Below are 20,750 nucleotides of genomic sequence, written 5' to 3'. Positions count from 1 at the left end.
AGCATGTATCAGTGTTGTCTTGTTTTGCCAGAGAGAACCTGTCGAGCAGTGGTTCTCAACCTGTGTGGCGGGACCCCACATTGTTTTCTCACTCAACAGTAAACAAACCAACAAGTGCACACAAACAGGGTATCTGCACATTTCTAAAGTGACAATTTGATGACTTTCAAGACCTTTTTTAAGACCTCTGAAATTACATTTTCATTGCGTCAAAAGTAATCAACAAACTATACTCTAAGAAATTGTCAAATTGAGAAAAAAAATCAAAAAAGTGGCATTGGGAGCTTATAGATCAGCTATTTTCATAATATGTATCTGTGGAACTGAGCCAAACTAAGTGTAATTCCTCAACTCCTATATTCCAAGTGCTTGTCAGGGTGGGGGGGGTCCCCAGTTCAAATATGATTATTTTGGGGGGTCTGAAAAGGTTGAGAACCACCGCTGTAGACTCAGAGGACTCCTAGATTCACTTGTTGTTTTGAGTCTTGTGGGTGTGTGTGTGTGTGTGTGTGTGTGTGTGTGTGTGTGTGTGTGTGTGTGTGTGTGTGTGTGTGTGTGTGTGTGTGTGTGTGTGTGTGTGTGTGTGTGTGTGTGTGTGTGTGTGTGTGTGTGTGTGTGTGTGTGTGTGTGTGTGTGTGTGTGTGTGTGTGTTTAGTTTCTACTCCCTCCTGTTGTGACTGACAGACAGTGTGACTGAGTTCTTGTTGTCGTATAGTCTAGTCTTCTTTGTCTTGTCCTATGTTTTCCTCTTTTCCCTTTCTTTTCTCTTTCTGCGGACTGCGCCCGGGGCCAGTGTAATAACTGGATGGGGGGCCAGTGTAATAACTGGATGGGGGGCCAGTGTAATAACTGGATGGGGGGCCAGTGTAATAACTGGATGGGGGGTGCACGACAAATCCTGAACCTATGAACCTAGAGAAACAAGCAGTCAGGTCAATCGACAAAATGGACATACCCATTAAGATCTGAGGCCAATTCTACAAATGCCTGCTCAATCAGTAATTCTCACACTTTCAAGATTATTTCTTTTTTTTACATGGATGCTTTCCAGGTTTTAATGGGTTAAGTGAAGTGCTTCAGTAAATGTACTTAGTTACTTTCCACCACCGCTGTATAAGGAGAGATAAAGTTGTTCCCATATGACATTCACATGATCTTTGGAACCTCTGTTGAACTCTCCTCTGCTTTTCTGTGTGTGTGTGTGTGTGTGTGTGTGTGTGTGTGTGTGTGTGTGTGTGTGTGTGTGTGTGTGTGTGTGTGTGTGTGTGTGGGAAAGAGGAGGGGTAGTTAAGTTTCACTTTACTCTCACCCTCAGCCCTGTTGTGTTTTAGAACAGCCTGTTCTAGGACAGCTTAGTGCTGCACAGCATGCACGTAACAATCAATACAGCCTTTATCCTAAGAAGTGAACTGGGGTTAAGGTTATACTTTAGACTTTCCAACACGACACGTTCAGCAAGTGTCACAAAAGCAAAAACAGGTGTCAAACTTATCTTTGGTGGTACAACCCTGGTTAACCTCGTAAGCCCTATTTTATAATATGTATATGATATAACTCTACTTCCCTGTGCTTGTCTTTGCACACTGTTAATGAAGCATTCAATCAATCAATATAATGTGTACAATTATACTCAAACTTCAACTCAACTCAAACTTGATTTATAAAGCACATAATACAATAACCAGTGGTCAGCCAAAGTGCTGTACAAGACAGATTAAAAACAAGAAAAACTGAAAACAGATAACAAATATCAAATAACAAATAACAAATAACACAATACAACAACAAAAGAAAATAATAACAAGAGAATGAAAACAGAATTTCACAATTAGACGTGAGCCAAACGTAGGAGCCAGGTTTATACAATCAGATGAAGTTAAAAGCCAAGGAGAAGAAATGCGTTTTTAGTGAGGATTTGAAGACCGCTAGGAGCGAGAGGACTTAATATTTAGGGGTAAACTGTTCCAGAGAATGGGGCCGGCCACGGCAAAGGCTCGGTCACCTCTGGACCTGTAGTTAGATGTGTATACAATGGTTGAAAGTGGTTAAATGTGGCTTTACGTGGGCTCTGAGGTCATGCATCTATACCAGTGGTTCTCAAGCCCCAAAATTAAAGTGTATTTGGCCAGGGACCCCCATCTGCAAATATAAGATTTGTGTTGCTAAAATGCTTCAAAACTATTACAAATTCCCAAACTAAATTTAGCTGGGGACCCCCTGGAACCCCCCTCAAGTACCTCAGTCTGGGGGTCTCCGGACGGACCACACTTTGAGAACCAGTGATCTATACTGTTCTACACAGTTTTTTTCAACGTTGGGGTCCAGGGAGGACCACCATAGGAGTCCAAATGGACCCTGATGGGGTCGGTAACTCTTTTTTTACAGAGTAGATTGGGGGTCCCGGTTTGATAAACATTTTGATCAAACCGGGGCTTCAATGTATTTGAGATGCAGATTCATGGAAAGGTTAAAATGAATTTAGATAGCATGTTATGTAGACAGATGCTTGTTTCATTGTTTACCTGGTCATCCTATAGTTTCAAAGTACAGATTATTTTGATAGTAAATTGTTTAGACTGATGCTATAGGTTAGTTTACCTGTGATCTTATAGTTTACTGAGGCACTACACGGCCTCTCTGCATTTGATGCATGTGTTTACCTTGCTTGGACTCTGTCCAGAGCGTCTGTTGCAAATTGCAAATTGTAGATTGTATTAACCATTAAACCCTCTAATCTTAATAAAACAGACCTGACAACTGTACTTTTTTTTAAAGTCTACACCAAATCTATTCGCCAAAGAATGCCGATCTACAACCTCACAATGCGTTACGGTGTGACACGTTGTGAGCTTGTAGATCTACTATTTGTGGCGAATGTTCCACTCTGAGAATCACTGATCTAATTCTGCACCTCCACTCATTGAGTTATGGTGATACAAGCTTGCATGCATTGTTTAATTGCACCACAGGGGGCAGCAGAAGCTAAACCTAGTCAACAGCTATTCCAGGAATCTTGTGACTCAGACATTTACTGTCTGTCAGGTGTTTGTTTGTTTGTTGTGTGTAGTCAATGCTCTCTACTCTACTGCTGCGAAGATGATTGATGATTACTCATAGGTCACAACATTCTGATGAGGATATCATTGTTGTCGGGCAGGAACCTTGTTTTTCCATATTTCAACTTTTTAACCACTTAAACCCCACATGGGTAACCGGAGTCCCTCAGGGCTCAATACTAGTGTATTTTCAGTTTTCTGTTATTGTGGGGAAACCTTGCGCTGAAAATAGCAGATCGACAAGCTCTCAAAAGTGATTTTTTTTTAATGATAAAAAAGCAACGGTTTTGGACATTATGGCACCAAAGGCATCATTGCCAGGGTGTCTTACTAGATCAGTGGCTCTGATCAATTATGTAACTTTGTTTTCATGCCATGGTCCCCCAAATTAATGTGCATCTGGCCCACACACAGACCCCCCATATGAAAAGATTGTGCCAGGGACCCCCCAATGCCCCATTTGTGTTAAAGATGTCTTAAATAACAGATGTACAAGATCTGCTTTGTTTCAAATGGCCTACTGTATACAGCCAACATGGTTAAGTCAAGTGTTTACACTGATTTTGATGCTATATCAAAACCTATAACAGAACCACTGTACTAGATAAAGAACAAATACAATAATCTAACTAAAGATTCCTGAGTAAATTAAGACACTTTGGAGAAATGAGTATTTTATATACAAAAAAAAAGTTTTATTTGAAATTTTGGTATGAAAAAATATTCTCCCCATCACGATTTTCACAATTTGAATTGAAACAATATATAAGTCCTCGACATTTTCATCCACATTTTGAAGCATTAACGTTTAGAATTTAGTAATCCAACTCATTTTTTTTTAAACATACAGCATTTCCCATCTTTTGTCCATACACATTTCCATTGAACTCCATTTGGGTCAATTGATTTCTTTTACCCCACAAGTAGACACAATAGTTGTTCAAAGTGGACAACAGCTAAATTGGTTTTAGTTGACGATTTAATGGGATTACAGGAATGCAAAAAAAAAAAAAAGTGAAAGAATTGAAATAATTTTTTTCGGATATGGGATCCCCCTCATATCCAAGGAAAAAAAATAATAAATAAATAAATAACCACAAGAGTGTGGAATGTCCTAGTACAAATAAATAATATACATGGGAGAATGTACATAAATATACAAATACTAATCAAAAAAAAAAAAAAAAAAGTGTAATATAATAATATAAAATAACAATGAGACCATGAATATTGCATTGATTGTGCATCATTTCACGCCCGGGGGTCCCAGCCTATACACACGATTGGGACCGTGAGGTTTCTTTTTTTTTCAGCGAACGATGGAGTAAGCATTAAACGCAAAAGTTTTAGCAGAGTTAGCGTAGTAGTCCCTTTTCATTGGGACAGAAACAGAGAGAGAGAGAGAGAGAGAGAGAATTGAAGAGGTGTTGTGTGTTTCAGTACACATTCAGAGACTATGGATGAGAAAACCATTACAATACAGCTGTGTGCTGCAGACACTTCCAGTGAGAGAGAGAGAGAGCGAGAGCAGCAGCAGTTGAGCCCCATTTATACTTCCGCCGTAGCGCAGACAATAGCAGATCTATAAGCGCACAACGCGTCGCTACCGCAACGCATTGTGAGCTTATAGATCTGCTTATAGGTTTGTCGTTTGACAAGAGCACAAATAAGGGCGTCTAGCCTTGGTTTATACTCCCGTCACACGACCGCAAATGCCGAAAATAGCCAATCTTAAACTTTTTTATTCTTTTAATTCTATTTGAACCTTAATGGGTTCCAATTTTTTTTCTTCTTCTTCCTTGCTTTTTCATCAGAGAAATAATTTAAGATTTTCTTTTGGATATGGGGTCGCCCTCATACCCAGGGAAATAAATAAATAAATAACATAAATAACCACAGATATGTGGAAAATGTCTGCTTGTAAGATCTGTGCTATTTTCGGAGCGCGACGAGCAACGTCATACGACGGGAGGATAAATTAAGCGGTATAAAAAAAGAGAGATGTAGTGTTGTGAGTTTTGTTGTTGAGTGTGCGTTTTCAAGTATTCCACCATGTCAGTGTTGGGGGGGGGGGCATCTTTTTTTGCCATATCGCCGCTGGTCGTCGGCAGAAACCTTGTATCTCCATAATGTCCATATCGTGGATGTTATCTTTTTCATAAATTGAAAATTTTGCTTCATTATACAAGAGTGTTGTACGAAAGCAGTGAAAATAGATCTACAAGCACACAATGCGTCACAGCGTTGTGAGCTTGCAGATCTGCTATTTCCCCCAAAAAAATATATTTTTTTAAATGATGATACAAAAGGAACGGTTTTGGGACATATGCGGGATTTCCGCCCGACGACACCGACGATTATGTAACCCTGGCGCTGCCCTCGGATATAGGCTCTTGGGTGAAAGAGGCACAGGGGGGGGGTTTCACCCCCATCGTCCCCCCCTCCTCCCTTCTTTTTCTTTTTTCAAATTGGCAAACAAAAACATGACAGGGGGGGGGGGGCTGCACCCAAAAAAGAAAAATTAAGCAGCTTTCCAAAAAACAAGGCACTCCAAATCAATGAAAAATACAATAATAATAATAATTGTTGAAAGCTCTATAAGAGCTGCTCAGAACATAAACGGGGATGGGGGCGGGGGGAGGTTGCAGAGAACATGAACCAACCCAAAAAATATATAATAAATCATAGAAATAATGCCACCAGACCACCCCAAAAACGTAATAACAAAGCCCCTCGGTGAGCAAACAACATCTCCTCAAAAACTAAGACGTAGTTTAAGAGGAAAAACCTTTTTTAGTTGCCAACCACAATAAAAGTCTTTGCAGTCCCCACTGCTGTGCTGCCAAACATGGAGGGTCTGGGGGGCATAAACCCCTTCATCAGTCCAAGGGACATATTTATCAATGTCATTCCCTTCCCCATTTCTTTCATGGAATTCCGTCCCAGTATGATGATCATAGGCTCTCCTTGCTGGAGTGTGTACTGGAGTCGGCACTGATGGCGTGCAGCGTGATGTCACCGCTGCCCTCCGACGACGACGAGGACGACTTCGTGGAATCCTTGGGCGATGTCGTCGATGAAGACGACGACGACGCGGCACGCATCCACGGGTGGTCGAAGATCTGCTCCAGCGTGGGCCTGTCGGAGGGTCGTAGACACAGGCACCACCTGATGAGCTGCTGGCACTCTGCGGAAATGCCAAAATAATTGATTAGATTAGTTTTTTTCTTGACCACAAATGTTAAGAATGCCATTTTAGGTAGCGTGTTGGTCAGACACATGCTAGGGTTCTTTTGTTTACCTGGTATCCTATACTTTCATATTGTGTTAAACTTTTATGCTATGTTGATGAATTTAATACATAGGACCACAATCGAAACAAGTCCCCAGGACTTTTTTGTGTTATCCTTTTAGCTTTAATGTCTGTACCACGTGCTGTTTACATTTCTGACTAATAAAGTAATCAATCAATCAAATATGCAGAATGTTATCTTAATAGCATGTTGTTTAGCATGTCCGATCTCGCACTTGTAAGTCACTCTGGATAAGAGAATCTCAGAATCGGAATCATCTTTATAGTCACATCACAGGTTTACAGGTGTAAAGAAGTTGGGTGAAATTTGTTTTTGTGCAAGATCAGACCGGTGTGAAAACGTCACAAGGGGGTTCCTACACTCTTCCTAAAGTGCTCACCTTGGGAGATCTTCCTCCTGAAGAACATGCGGCCCGCTGAGGAGCATCCTCGGAGGATCTCCTCGTCCTGCTCGAAGGGGATGTCTCCGCACGCCATGTCGTAGAGGAGCACACCCAGCGACCAGACGGTGGCCGACCGCCCGTGGTACCTGTGGAAGCGGATCCACTCGGGTGGGCTGTACACTCTGGTTCCTGCAGACCAAGAAAAAAAAGGCAAACACCATGAGTGAATTGTGAACGGCTACACCAAAAGAAAAAGTGGCAGTCGAGAACAGTTGCTTGTGTTAATATACTTTGCACCGGTTCTCAAGATGTCCAAATGGATCCCGGTCTGTAACTCAAAGAGTGTATTAATGGAACCAAATGGACTCTTACGGGTCCATTTGGTTCCATTTGTACACTCTCAGAGTTAAATTAACACTGGGGATTTTAACAGTGTAGATTGGGGTCCCGGATATGGGGGGGGGGGGGGTGAGGGCTGAGGTCCCAGAGTAAAAATAAAATAAAAATAAATACGGTATCACATACAGGAGTCCTTGAAATAGAATCACTGTGTAATAATGTGTAATATGACTATCTAACACTGCGACACTACAAACAGCACAGTCTCCCCTCCCAGTCAGCTGACCGGCCCGCTGTATTCTGTCTAAACCACCCCCGCCCACCCCACCCCTCCCCCTCGCGTCTGCCTGGCGCGTGACGCTGACTGCGGACCCAAAATAAAAAAAGAAGTCACGAGAAGCCAGCAGGCAGCCAGTCAGTGGGAGGAGGAGGAGGAGGAGGGAGAGAGAGAGAGGGAAGACCGACATATACTGCGTCATCATGGCTGCAATGTAGCTGCTAATTTTGGGGTCGTGAGGAGAGGGGGAGAGAGGCACACCGCTCCGCTCAGGCTGGTATAAATAGCTCCTTAACAAGTCGGTCGCCATAACAAAAGCACTACAGCCCCGCCATTATATCATTAAACGCGTTGAACCCCTCCCTCCCTCCCTCCCTCCCACCATCCCCTCTCTTCTCTCTCCCCTGCTACCCTCATCCCTCCCCAAGGGCATGAGGGAGAGGGGGGGGGGGGGACTTGGATACCAAACAAAAACAGGAATGCGTCACGTGCGCTGCCTGTCTCAGGTTTCACAACAAGACACGCAGCAAACCCGCGCACAACCTTTACAGAACACAACCATGTCCATATAAGCCTCTTTTTTAGCTTAGTTTTGAGGAGATCAAGTGTGGATATGGAAATTGACAATGTCTCACGGATGGACGCGTTGTGAGCTTGTAGATCTGTTATGTTTGATGAGCAAAACAGTCCTATGACGGAGCAGAATTGTTGGTTGAAGTGAAAAGTGAAAAACTCATTAATTCAGTTTATGTAACATGGAATAACTCAGACAATGATAGTTCAAGCCTATCCTATCTATGTTCAACAACAACCACAGTTATTATGTCCACCCTTCGGGTCCTATTTTTTTGTAATGCATACTAACGCGTGCTATATCATCATTCACTCTTGCTCTCTCTCTCCTAACCCTCTCTCTATTCCTCCTTCCACTTCTCTGCATGTCTCTCTTCCTCCGTCTCTGTTCCCTTTATTTTCTCTCCATTCTGCTCTCTTTTCATCCAGATCACTGACTTTGGCCTTTCCAAGTTTGTCAACAATTCAACGTCTGCTCATATCAAGGGGGCGGGAACGACAAGCTACATGCCTCCAGAGGCCTTCTCCTTGTCATACAAAGCCACCCCCGCCTTTGATGTCTACAGGTATTCATCATTAGACACAGACAACCTGTGGGATTGTCTGTGTCTATCTAATCATATCCTCAACTCAATCAACTCAGCTGTCTGTTGCGGCAATAAAGCCCTGTGAATGTCCAACATAAATCATGAACTGCTTATTATGTGTAGTGGATAGGCTTCATACCATTCAAGTAGAAAGTCATGTTGTCATGTAGTTATGTTGATCTTTCTATTTTATTAGATTTGTTTTAGTTTTGTTTAACAGAAAGTACATACATATAGCTACTTCTGTCTGTGCAAACTAACCTAAGTTCACGTAGGCCTATGTGTACAGTGACAAATACCCCAACAATATGGACATTTTATCTAGTTGCTATTTTTTATGTTTTTGTTTGTGTTCTCAATTGGCAAATTAAACATGAATGCTATGTAAGGTAAATGCTGACATTCCTGATGTCTCTCTTTTTATTTTAGCTATGGGATACTTCTGTGTTCCATTGTGAAGGGGAAAGAACCATATGGCAAGTGATTTTCTCTCTCCTTTATTTTTTCTTGCTTTGTCTTAATTTCCACTTCTCTCTCCATCAATCTCTCACTCTTTTAAATCACACATTGCCTCTGACTCACATATGGCATCTTTGGCTCTTTGGCTTAATGTTAATTCAACAATAGCAATAATTAGAAACACATCGTTTGACAAGTAACTATTCTCCTATAGATTACTAAAAATTCTCTTCAATTCATCCATCCCCCCCCCCCCATCTTCTATCCTCCACTGTCTCAGATTCCATCCCCGCCATCATAGAGCATCTGGTCCCTCAGGGACAAAGGCCGTCCCTGGATGAGGTTGACCCAGAGCAGGCCACAGGGCTGGAGGACCTGGTAAAGCTCATGGAGAGGTGCTGGCACCAAGAACCAGATAAAAGACCTCTGTTTCCAGGTGAGAAGGCTGCTATGCATGCAACAACCATCACTTGGATGGAAAGTTGAATAGTTTTAGACCTCCAAACTGCAGAGATAGGCTTGCTGACACTGGTGAACTAATCACCAACAGAAGAAAAATGAAATGCCACTGAACACAATAGAATATAAGAGAATATAATGGAATAGAAAAGTTGAGACAGCAGTTCCTGGAGAATACTGTGTGGGCTTGCTGAAAGCAAATATGCTCAGTAGAAATAGCATTTGAGAAGAATGTATGTTATAGAAGCAGCAATGAACTTGAAAGTTGGAAAACAAATCACACTCATTGTGCGGTGTCTTTGATGAGTTTATTTACGAGAGGAACAATGTTTAATCCCTGTCCATTAATTTCAATAGGCTGCTTACCCACGCCACTTCAAGCAATAACTGTGCAAATACTAATTAAGGGTTAAATAGGTAACTTTGAGCCTAAATAAAAAAAATTGAAGGGGTGCCACTGCCTCTGTCTCCCCCCCCCCCCCCCCCTCATAGAAATATGTCTCCCATGCGCAGTAGGGTCACCTCCGTGCGCAACCTTGTGCGCAGCTTACCACGGCCTCAGCTGTGGTAAGCTGCACTTCCAGAGTCGGCCACCAGGCGACTCCAGCTTTACTTGGGCTTGAAGCATGCGCAGTAGCGCTAATCTGGCAATACCAGACGTGGACAATAGTTCAGTCTTACCTCAAACATCCACCGCAGTCCTGGGGTCTTGGTCTGAGCAGCTGAATCAACTTTATGTCTGTGTTGTTCCCAGAATGCACTGCTGTGACAAAAGGTCTATATGAGAAGCAAACGAGTGGGATTAATGACGCCGTCGACGAAGTAAAAAAGAAGCTGGTAAAGAACACATGATGCATTCAAAACTCATTCACTCACTTTAAAACTATAGGACACATTATTCATTCTAAACTCATTCACTCACTTTAAAACTATAGAACACATGATGCATTCAAAACTCATTCACTCACTTTAAAACTATAGGACACATGATGCATTCTAAATTCATTCACTGACTTTAAAACTATAGAACACATGATGCATTCTAAACTCATTCACTCACTTTAAAACTATAGAACACATGATGCATTCTAAACTCATTCACTCACTTTAAAACTATAGGACACATGATTCATTCTAAACTCATTCACTGACTTTAAAACTATAGAACACATGATTCATTCTAAACTCATTCACTCATGCACTAACAGTGATGTTATCCTTTTTTTATGTGCTGAAACACTTTTATGAGAAATATGTTTCATGAAACAGTATTGCAATCCTTTCTGTCTGTCTGTCTGTCTGTCTGTCTGTCTGTCTGTCTGTCTATGTTTTTTTTTTTTTTTTTCATTTCTTTCTTTGCCTCATCTCCTACCTCTTTCAAGATATAATGTTGTTCAATAGAGCTCATATTGTACAATACCATACAGTACTTCATGTTGTTGAAATTAAATAACATGACTGTGTTCAACAGGATGGTGCTGAGGATCCAATAGGAGGTGAGCTTGTATTGTCCTTGTGCAGCTCAATGCTTGAGGCTTTTGTTTCCTGTTGTTTTTATTCTTCTTCCGCCCTTCTCTTATTAAACTTGGCACTATGGTAGATGGTTCTGCCAAACGGCCAAGAAATGAAACTCACAACTATTGGCAAAAGGGTGGCACTGTAGCACTCAATTGAAAAATGCAAACTTTGAACAGGCATAGCTCATGAACCGTTTGACCAACAGCAATGAAACGTCATTACACATATGTGTTCCCTCAAGACTAAAAACTTTACCACTTTGACCTTTGACCTCTGACCGTCTGTCATTTGGAATTATATGAAAAACTGTTAAATCTGGTAACAGTCTGGAGTTGCCTCAGAAGTTGGCAGACAACCTTCCGTGTGGTCAGGGTGTAGGCTACTTTCCAACTGATAAGAAAGCTATAGACCAACACTTTCCAACTGATAAGGTAGCACTATTCAACCAGAGAGAGAGAGAGAGGGGGATGCCGTTTAACTGTACTGCTAACAGAAAACTGGATGTGATACACATTTAGAAGTTGCTAGTATTTACGTACGTTGTGAGAAGGAGCAGCAGGGCTTTTTTGTTTAGTTTTTTGAAAAGGTCAGAAACTCAGAATGAAGGCTGAAGTCTGTGTTGCTATTCTGTCTGTCTGCTGCTCTTTCTCAAGACAATCTGAACAACATGGGGTCCAAACTGAAGGAGCTCAGAGACAAGATGGCTGGAGTGGAGAGAGATAATGAAGGTAAAATAAATATGGATCATGCTTAGCTCTGGTCCATAGTGTTAGAACTTCTCCTTAACGCTATGTGACTATACGTATATTTTTCCTCATGCGAACAGGAGCACAATGTCTACACTTAAGTAAAAAATAAACAACTTACAAAAACAAATGCGGTTTTAAGGTGTTTAAAGCCTACCCTCTGGCGGTGGGAAGACTCTGAGACACCCACCTTTATGTAAAATCCACTTTTTGGCCAGAAAATAAAATATTCCAGTGGACAGAGACATTTTTTAGTTACTCCAGTACCACCAACAGATCTGGTCATAGCGTTTTCATATTGAGCGAACGTGTATTTATAGCGTAGACATCGTTTACTCATTCAAATGAGGAAAATACACGCTACAGTCGCATAGCGTTAAGGAGAACTCCTGACACTACGGACCAGAGCTAGATCATACTATGCTGATTACATCAACCAAAGTCAAATGAATTCAGTGACTATTTTTCTGCTGGTTTCAGTCCTAAATTCAAGTGATCTTTATCCCTGCTGGTTTCAGTCCTAACGTCCAAACTGGCAGACATGGAGAAGAAGGTGGAGACTGTGATGCCACTAACGTCCAAACTGGCAGACATGGAGCAGACTGTGAAGGATATCATGACACAGATTGCAGGTGAATTTATAGAAAAGCTTGTTATGAAATGATGTATTCACCTGTTTCCTAGGCTGTGTGTTTTCCACTTCCTGTCGATTTCATTGGATATCATTGGTCATCTGACCAGTTTCATTGGATTTCATTGGATCAAATCGACAGGAAGTGGAAAACACACTGAATAGGAAACAGGTGAATAGGGCACAGCAGTGGCAGCCATTTTGTAGTGCAACAAATCGAACGCCCTTTTTTTCCCCCCACGTGACTCAACTGAAACATCACTCACCTCCCTTAGAGGGAGACTCTCAACCCTTTAAGGAACACATCTGTGTCATTTTAGATTTCTTCGGCTATTCAAAAATAGCAGATATACAAGCTCATAGCACAGCACCAAGGTTGTAGATCTGGTATTTTTGAAAAATCTAGAAACTTTTAGCAAATCTTTGAATGTACTGTATTTGTTTTAAAGTGAACATTTTAAACTCCGATCTGTGCTTCTGGGGGTCCCTGGAACAACATATTTTGAGATGGGGGTCCGCGGCCAAATACATATCATTCTGGGGGTAGAATATATATTCAAAGATTTGCACACAGTTTTTTCCAAAATAGTAGATCTACAAGCTCATAGCGCGGCAGTAAGTTGCCATGCTATGAGCTTGTAGATCTGCTATTTTTGAATAGCCAAAGACATCTAAAGTGACACAGATGTGTTCACAGATTGAATGGGTTAAAGGACCACATGGTTGGTCAACCAAAATCACAACAATACAACTAAAACTATATCGTTCACCATGGTATTGTTTTATAGTTGTTGTTGCCATCCACTTGACTTAGAACCATTTTTAATACTATATATTTATACCTATAGTTATAGTACTCACTGTGTGAATGGCCCTTTAATCCAGTGGTTCCTAAACCTTTTAGCTCAAGACCCAAAAGAGAAATCAGATGTTTGCCCGGGACCCAAACTAGTGAAAATATTAGATCTACAAGCTAGCTCGTGGATCTGCTATTTTCACTACATTTGTTTAAAAAAATAATTGAATTCGTTTTTAATTCATGAAAGATTAAGCTTTTTTGGAATGTTTTTTTTTTCCTGTGTTAGTACAGGGTCAGATGCTGAAGACCATGGAGGCCAAGGTGACAGCCCGCGAAGGTGAAGTCAAGGAGCTGAGAGACACCGTGGTAGAACAGGGACACACTGTGGTAGTACAGGGTCAGATGCTGAAGACCATGGAGGCCAAGGTGACAGCCCGCGAAGGTGAAGTCAAGGAGCTGAGAGACACCGTGGTAGAACAGGGACACACTGTGGCAGTACAGGGAGAGAAGCTGAAGAAGAAGAAGAAGGACCAGAGAGACTTAGTGTCTGATTTTCGGGTGGAGTTGGGCATCAACAAACATGAGATGAAAGGTATGGCAAAACAAAATGCTGGTTCAAATGTTCAAGAGGCAACATGCTTATTGTGCCAAAAATGCAGCCTGAAGAATGTGTAAAGGTACAGGCTAAAATGTCTTCTTTCTCTGTGATATTTTTTCCAGAAATGTCTGCCAAATTGACTGTCAGTCAGAAGCAGGTCGAGGTCCTCCAGACCAGACTCAGTACCAGTGAAGACCAGGTCCAGAGCATCCAGACCAGACTCAGTACCAGTGAAGACCAGGTCCAGAGCATCCAGACCAGACTCAGTACCAGTGAAGACCAGGTCCAGAGCATCCAGACCAGACTCAGTACCAGTGAAGACCATGTCCAGAGCATCCAGACCAGACTCAGTACCAGTGAAGAGCAGGTGGAGAACTTGAAGAAAGAAAGTGGAGGTAATTAGACCAGAATGATGTTCAGTCAATGCATGTATGAGAGGACAGTGTTGAAAAATGTCTTACTTTACGTATAATTCATTCAGTTGAGCTCAGAGATCTGATCATGTTTTCATCATGTAATTTACTGTATGTTTGACATAATCCACATAGGAGCAAATTCTGGTTAGAATGTTCAAGAGGCAACATGCTTATTGTGCCAAAAATGCAGCCTGAAGAATGAGTAAAGGTACAGGCTGAAATGTCTTCTTTCTCTGTGATATGTTTCCAGAAATGGCTATCAAATTGAGTGCGAGTGAGTCCCAGGTTGAAGACCACAAGAGAAGACTGGGTGCCACAGAGGTCCAGGTTGAAGACCACCATACCAGACTTGGTGCCACAGAGGTCCAAAGTAAAGGTAATGTGAACCTGATGATGTTCAGTGGATGCAGACAGGAAAGAGCAGAGTTGAAAAATGACTTAACCCTTTAAAACCTGGAAAGCATCTGTCATTGTAGCAGTTAAAGGAGCACTTCACCCATTTTCAACCTTTCTTCAATAGGTCCTCACTAAGGCTCATGATAAAATGGTACACATTTTGTCTCACAGTCTGTGTCTCAGAGGGCTGTGGACAGTTCAGAAACCCACCTACCAATGACATCATCATTAGACAGGCTTTAAATGTTTTCCAAACAAGATTTCAACATATTTGTATTTACGCGAGAACAATGGCTTCCATTATAGCATGCTAATTTTCCAGGAATAGAAAGCCTGTGGTTTCTATTAGCTTGGATTCCCCATCGATGATGTCACTGGTAGTCAGGTTTCTGAACTGTCCACAGCCCTCCTCTGAGACACAGATGGGGTTGAACAAAATTGTACTGTACCATATTATAATGAAGATAGGTTGAAAATGGGTGAAGTGGTCCTTTAAGGGTTAATAACTTCAGTTGAACTCAGAGAATAGATACTGTGTTGATAATGTCATTTACTGTATTGGTCCATATAATCCACAAATGAAACTACTTGAGTATTTATGAGTGACTTAATGCTAATATTGTGTTGATTTCAGACCATGTTGTTCGGCTGTCCAACGTAGATAAGAAGCTGACTGCTACTGACAAACAAGTGCAGGAACTGAGGGGTAAGTATATTTACATAACATTATGTTCTAAAATGCATATTTGAAACTAGTAATCTAAGACTTTAAAATCAGTGTCCATAGTTAAACTAACAGAACCCTAGCATCCCAATTCTCTGGCAAACATTTAGGTAAAATTGCAGATCTACAAGCTCACAACATGCCGCAATGTGACGTGTTGTGAGCTTGTAGATTTTGTGTGGAGGGAAATACTAGCAAATCTAGTATACTATAATAACTAAGTATAAAGTGTTTAAACAATTAATTGTGGGATCGCTATAGGCGATCACACTAATGTTATTCCCACTATTTATTACAAATTTACCATTTGATCTTTTGAAAAAAATACTACTTTTAGAGATATTTTTAATTGCTAAAAAAAAACATTCATTTGAATGGGGAAATGCGATTTAGCTACAGTGGAGCCTGGCAACTGCTTATTAGACCTACGCAACACCATATTGGACCATAGCAACCACCTATTATGCCCAAGCAACTGCCTATTAGGCCCTAGCAACAAACTTTTTACCCTAGCAACCACCTGTTTTTCCATAACAACCACCTATTAGACCCTAGCAACTGCCTATTAGACCCTAGCAAACGGCTGTCAGACCCTAGCTACCACAGTTTTACCCTAGCAACCACCTATTAGACCCTAGTAACCGCCTATTAGACCCTAGCAACCACCTCTTAGACCCTAGCAACTGCCTCTTAGACCCTAGCAACCACTATTTTACCCCCAAAAAAACGACATTTTACACTATTCAACAGTGACAACACTATCAAAACCTTTAGAACCGTAGACCTTTAAAACCTTTAGAACTTTAAATTCCTTTAAATCCTTTAAATCCTTTAAATCCTTTAAATCATTTAAAACCTTAAACCTTTAACATTACCAATACTTAAACACCTTTAACACTTAAAAAGCTATCAATACTCAATACTATCAACATTCTTAGCGATACCGCACTGTTTCTTCAGGAACAGTACTGTCTAGTTAATAAAGTTATTATAATGTGTAAATGTTAGATGGTGTCATGATCACAATATGTTACATTCAGCTGGTCTGAACCAAAGTAGTGACTTTACCTTATTCCAATATAAAAATATCACTGATTACAGTCTGACCAATGAGGTGATTGATACCACCTGACCTTTTATTGAAAGTTAAATCCATGTTTACAAGTAGATTAAAGTATTACAATGATCTTTATACTGGTTCTCCTATCATGACAGTTGAGATATAACAACTACTTCTGAGAAAGAAAGTGATCAGATCCCTCTTTCAGCTTCCTGTTTTATTTAAAAATAAGATTATATTAAAAATGTTCTAGCCTCCTGTATCTATCTCAGAATGTCTGTCCTACTCTTACTGAACTTAATCAACTAAGATCCTACTGTAGAATGTAGACATTGTCTTAATAGAATAATACATTATTTTATATTATTATAAACAATGTGATAATGTTCCTGTGTTGACAGACAAACCAAAGGCCTTTTCTGTTGGTTTGAGTGATTCTGGAACAGTTTGACCGTTTAGTTCTGAAACCACTCTGGTCTTATTATTCATTATTATTATTATTAGATATATTATTCATTATTATTTTAAAAAACATTTAAAATAGTGAAAATATCAGATCTACAAAGAGCTCGTAGATCTGATATTTTCACTATTTCTTTTGACACTCTTGTATGATGAAGTAAGGCATTAAGTCTAAATATTGAGATGCAAGGTTTTCTGCCCGACAACAACGATATGTCGCTGTACGTCCAAAATCATTCCTTTTTTTATTATAATTTTAAAAACATTTTAAAATAGTGAAAATAGCAGATCTACAAGCTCATTGTGACGTGTTGTGAGCTTGTAGATCTGATATTTTCACTATATTTGCAACACTCTAGTATGATGAAGTAGGGCGTTCATTTACGGAAAAATATGGAGATACGAGGTTTCTGCCCGACAACAACTTTATAATCATATACATAATTAGATAATTAATAGTATAATATGTGCTTTTATAACAATATAAATAATGTGATAATGCTCCTGTGTTGACAGATCCAACAAAGGTGGCCTTCTCTGTTGGGTTGAGTAATGATGGATATGTTGGACCATTTATTTCTACAACCCATCTGGTTTATAAGAAGGTCATCACTAACATCGGCAACGCCTACGATACATCTACAGGTAGGTGGTGATTATGTTAATTATGTTAATGAGCTTTACTTGACGTCATTACGTTAATTATGTTAATGAGTTCTACATTAAGTGCGTAAGTAAATTATGTTAATTATACCTTTACATTAACTCTTTGACTGCGGACGACGCGATAACGCGTCAAGTGCTACTTTGTCCAGTTGGCCGTCGACGCGTTCGACGCGCTGGACGCGCGTTCATTGTTTAATCTCTGATTGCGCTATGCTGCTTAATATTCAATGTTATTCTCGAGTTCCACTTACTTCACGGACATCTGCATCCGGTTTCATGACCTGGATTCCGTTTCCGGTTTTTGATTCTTTTCCCCAGTCATTTTCGTCCAAAATAGGTAAATAAACGGTCTTTCACACGGTATGACGGACAAACGGACAGTTTCTCTTCTATAATCTATGGTCTGGGTGACGATCAGTCATCGCCGTCGTGTATCACATCGTAATTTTGGCGATCAAAACAATCTGGGAGGACGTCACATCCGTTTTCATGTTTTTCCCTGTCTAATCTATCAAGAAGGGTGAGAGAGACCCAACGACCTGATCAAGCAGTCATGTGCTGCTCTCTAGTGGCGGATTTGTGCTGGGTCTTTATATTATGTGCCCTTAAATTATTTTCATGAGAAAAATTCAAAATATAAAAATAAAAAAACACGAAAATTGCTGGCACTGGGGGAGTACTTTATGAAAATACTCTGGCAGTCAAAGAGTTAAGTGATGACACTAAAGGGACATTTTGGACCACGGTTTTCTCACCTTTTCTATGATGATATGATATCTTAGGATGAATGGTACAGTAGAAAAATGTCATAACTACATCCCGGTTCCGGAAAAAAAAGCGGAGGTCTGGCTAGACGAGATTGACATCTCGAGATCTCAACCTCACCAAAAAAACAACAAAAAAAAGCATTTAAAAAAATGATCTAGTGCAAGGCCTATTGGCGCCTGTTTTAAGCTGTGGCGGACCCGTGACGGAGTTATGACACTTTTCTACTGTACCATTCATCCTAACATATCATAACATCATAGAAAAGGTAAGAAATCCGTGGTCCAAAATTCCCCTTTAATTGTGTCAATGAGCTTTACCATAAGTGAATAAGTTCATTATGTTAATGAGCTCTACATTAAGTGAATACGTTCATTATGTTAATGAGCAGTCAATTATGTCTCACCAACTAATGACACAACTTACATCTGTGTGAAAACATCAGTAACAGCATGTGAAGGGTTAACTCTGCTGCGTCATTACAGGCTAAAATGTTCAAACACTCTTCTAGAATATATGTGAGCTTGTAGATCGACTATTTTAGAAACGTTTTTGAAAATCTTTAATTTGGAAAAAATAGAGTTTAAGTATTTAACAGTGTTTAACCCTTTAAGACCGGGAACGCATCTGTGTCATTTTAAGGGTTCTTTGCGCGGCACCGAGTGATCTGACATTTTAGAAAAAATGAATTGTGTAAATATGTGCAAACATTTGAATATATATATATATTAGAATCGGCCAAATCGCACACATTTTCATGATGTTAAAAGAATAGCAGATTAACAAGCTTGTAGATCTGCTATTTTTTGAATAGCCAAATAAATCTAAAATGACAGATGCTTCCCCGGATTGAATGGATTAAAAAGCACCAACATGACCTGTGTGCTGTGTGTGTGTGTGTGTGTGTGTGTGTGTGTGTGTGTGTGTGTGTGTGTGTGTGTGTGTGTGTGTGTGTGTGTGTGTGTGTGTGTGTGTGTGTGTGTGTGTGTGTGTGTGTGTGTGTTTTCTAGGTTATTTTCGATCTCCAGTGAAAGGAGTTTATTACTTCAGATTCACTGCAGCTACCAAGGGATCATCAGAGGAGATGCAGATCAAGATGTATAAAAATAATCAGCTACTCATTTATAACTATGGACAGAATAATCATAAACATTATGAATACATGTCTAATGGAGTGATAGTAGAGATGGAGCAGGGAGACACAGTAGACATGAGGGCACATGGTGGTCCCTACAGGCTCTATGATAACTCAGACAATAACAACACATTCAGTGGTTTTCTGCTCTATTCTATGTAACACTGTTACCGACACGACTGGAAACTCACTGAGTACATTTACTCAAATACTCTACTTAAGTACAATTTAGAGATACTTTTATTTTAATAATAATCATCATCATCATCATCATCATCATCATCATTTTAACCACTATTTTTTACTTACTACTCAGAAATAGCTGATCTACAAGCTCACCGTGATGTGTTGTGAGCTTGTAGATCTGCTATTTAAAAATAAACAATGAATAATGTGGAATAATTTAGAAAATATAGCATCACAAAACTTCCCTTATGGGGGTCTCTGGCTCTAAATCTGTTCAGATGGAGGTCTGCATTTGATCATCCATTACATCTCAGAGGCAAATATTGTACTTTTTACTCCATTACAATTATCCAACTGCTTTAGTTACTAGTTACTTTGTAGATTTACAGTATTAATACAAAACATACATTAACCGTTTAAGCACACTTTTGTACTTTGTTTCTTCCAAAATAGCAGATCTGCAAGCTCACAATGTGTTGCAATGCATCATGTTATGATCTTGTAGATCTGCTATTTTTGAAAGATTTTGACAAAAAGAAAAAAGTGAAATAGTCCATTCTGCATAATGAGTACTATAAGTATTTTTTTCATGACAATACTTTTGTACTTTTCCAGGTATTTTATTGTAATAGAGTATTTCTACATTGTGGTTACACTTGTAAGTCATTGTGGATAAGAGTGTAAATGTCTAGATTGTAACTTGTACTTGTAAATGGTATTTGTACTTTTACTCCAGTAAAAATGTGAGTACTTCTTCCACCACTGGTCCTGGTAGCATTACATTACAGAGCTTCCATAATGCTCATATTCATGTTGTCAATAAAGACACATTCTAAAGCACTGTTGTGTCTATTGTATATAAAAGCAGAGTAAACTAGAATGCTATCTGGCCCTAAACAGAGAATACGCACAGACTCAGTGAGCACAGTCTTGCGATCGAGAAAGGTCGTCACAGGCAGACCTGTATCCCGAGAGAAGACAGACTATGCACCCACTGCACACAAAATGAAGTGGAAACCGAGCTACACTTCCTAACCGTCTGTCCATTGTACCAAGACATCAGAGACACATACTTCCCACAGATTACAACCACACACGGAGATTTTGAAAACATGACCAATGACAAAAAACTCCCATATCTGCTGGGCGAAGTACAACAATGTGCAAACACAGCAGCAAGATTCGTGAGTTGCTGTGATAGG

General features: G+C 40.1%; 2 protein-coding genes across 2 annotated transcripts; one reads left to right on the top strand and one right to left on the bottom strand.

Moving 5' to 3' along the window:
- Positions 1-3,731: 3,731 nt before the first annotated feature.
- Positions 3,732-7,072, bottom strand: LOC308103192 (serine/threonine-protein kinase pim-3-like). Its single transcript, XM_080453089.1, has 3 exons — positions 7,043-7,072; positions 6,750-6,941; positions 3,732-6,243 (listed from the first exon to the last, which is right to left on the bottom strand). Exons 2-3 carry the CDS (start codon positions 6,844-6,846, stop codon positions 6,011-6,013), a joined length of 330 nt encoding a protein of 109 aa, XP_080309215.1. The 5' UTR covers positions 6,847-6,941; positions 7,043-7,072; the 3' UTR covers positions 3,732-6,010.
- Positions 7,073-11,494: 4,422 nt separating this feature from the next.
- On the top strand, positions 11,495-20,372 carry LOC308103480 (uncharacterized protein). Its single transcript, XM_080453456.1, has 8 exons — positions 11,495-11,692; positions 12,229-12,342; positions 13,427-13,732; positions 13,861-14,133; positions 14,405-14,530; positions 15,185-15,256; positions 17,313-17,441; positions 19,238-20,372. Exons 1-8 carry the CDS (start codon positions 11,632-11,634, stop codon positions 19,522-19,524), a joined length of 1,368 nt encoding a protein of 455 aa, XP_080309582.1. The 5' UTR covers positions 11,495-11,631; the 3' UTR covers positions 19,525-20,372.
- The last annotated feature ends 378 nt before the right edge of the window (positions 20,373-20,750 follow it).

This window comes from Gymnoscopelus braueri (genome assembly GCF_963280865.1).
Source record: "Gymnoscopelus braueri genome assembly, chromosome: 16".
Classification (NCBI taxonomy): domain Eukaryota; kingdom Metazoa; phylum Chordata; class Actinopteri; order Myctophiformes; family Myctophidae; genus Gymnoscopelus; species Gymnoscopelus braueri.
This window is presented reverse-complemented; position numbering and strand designations above follow the sequence as displayed.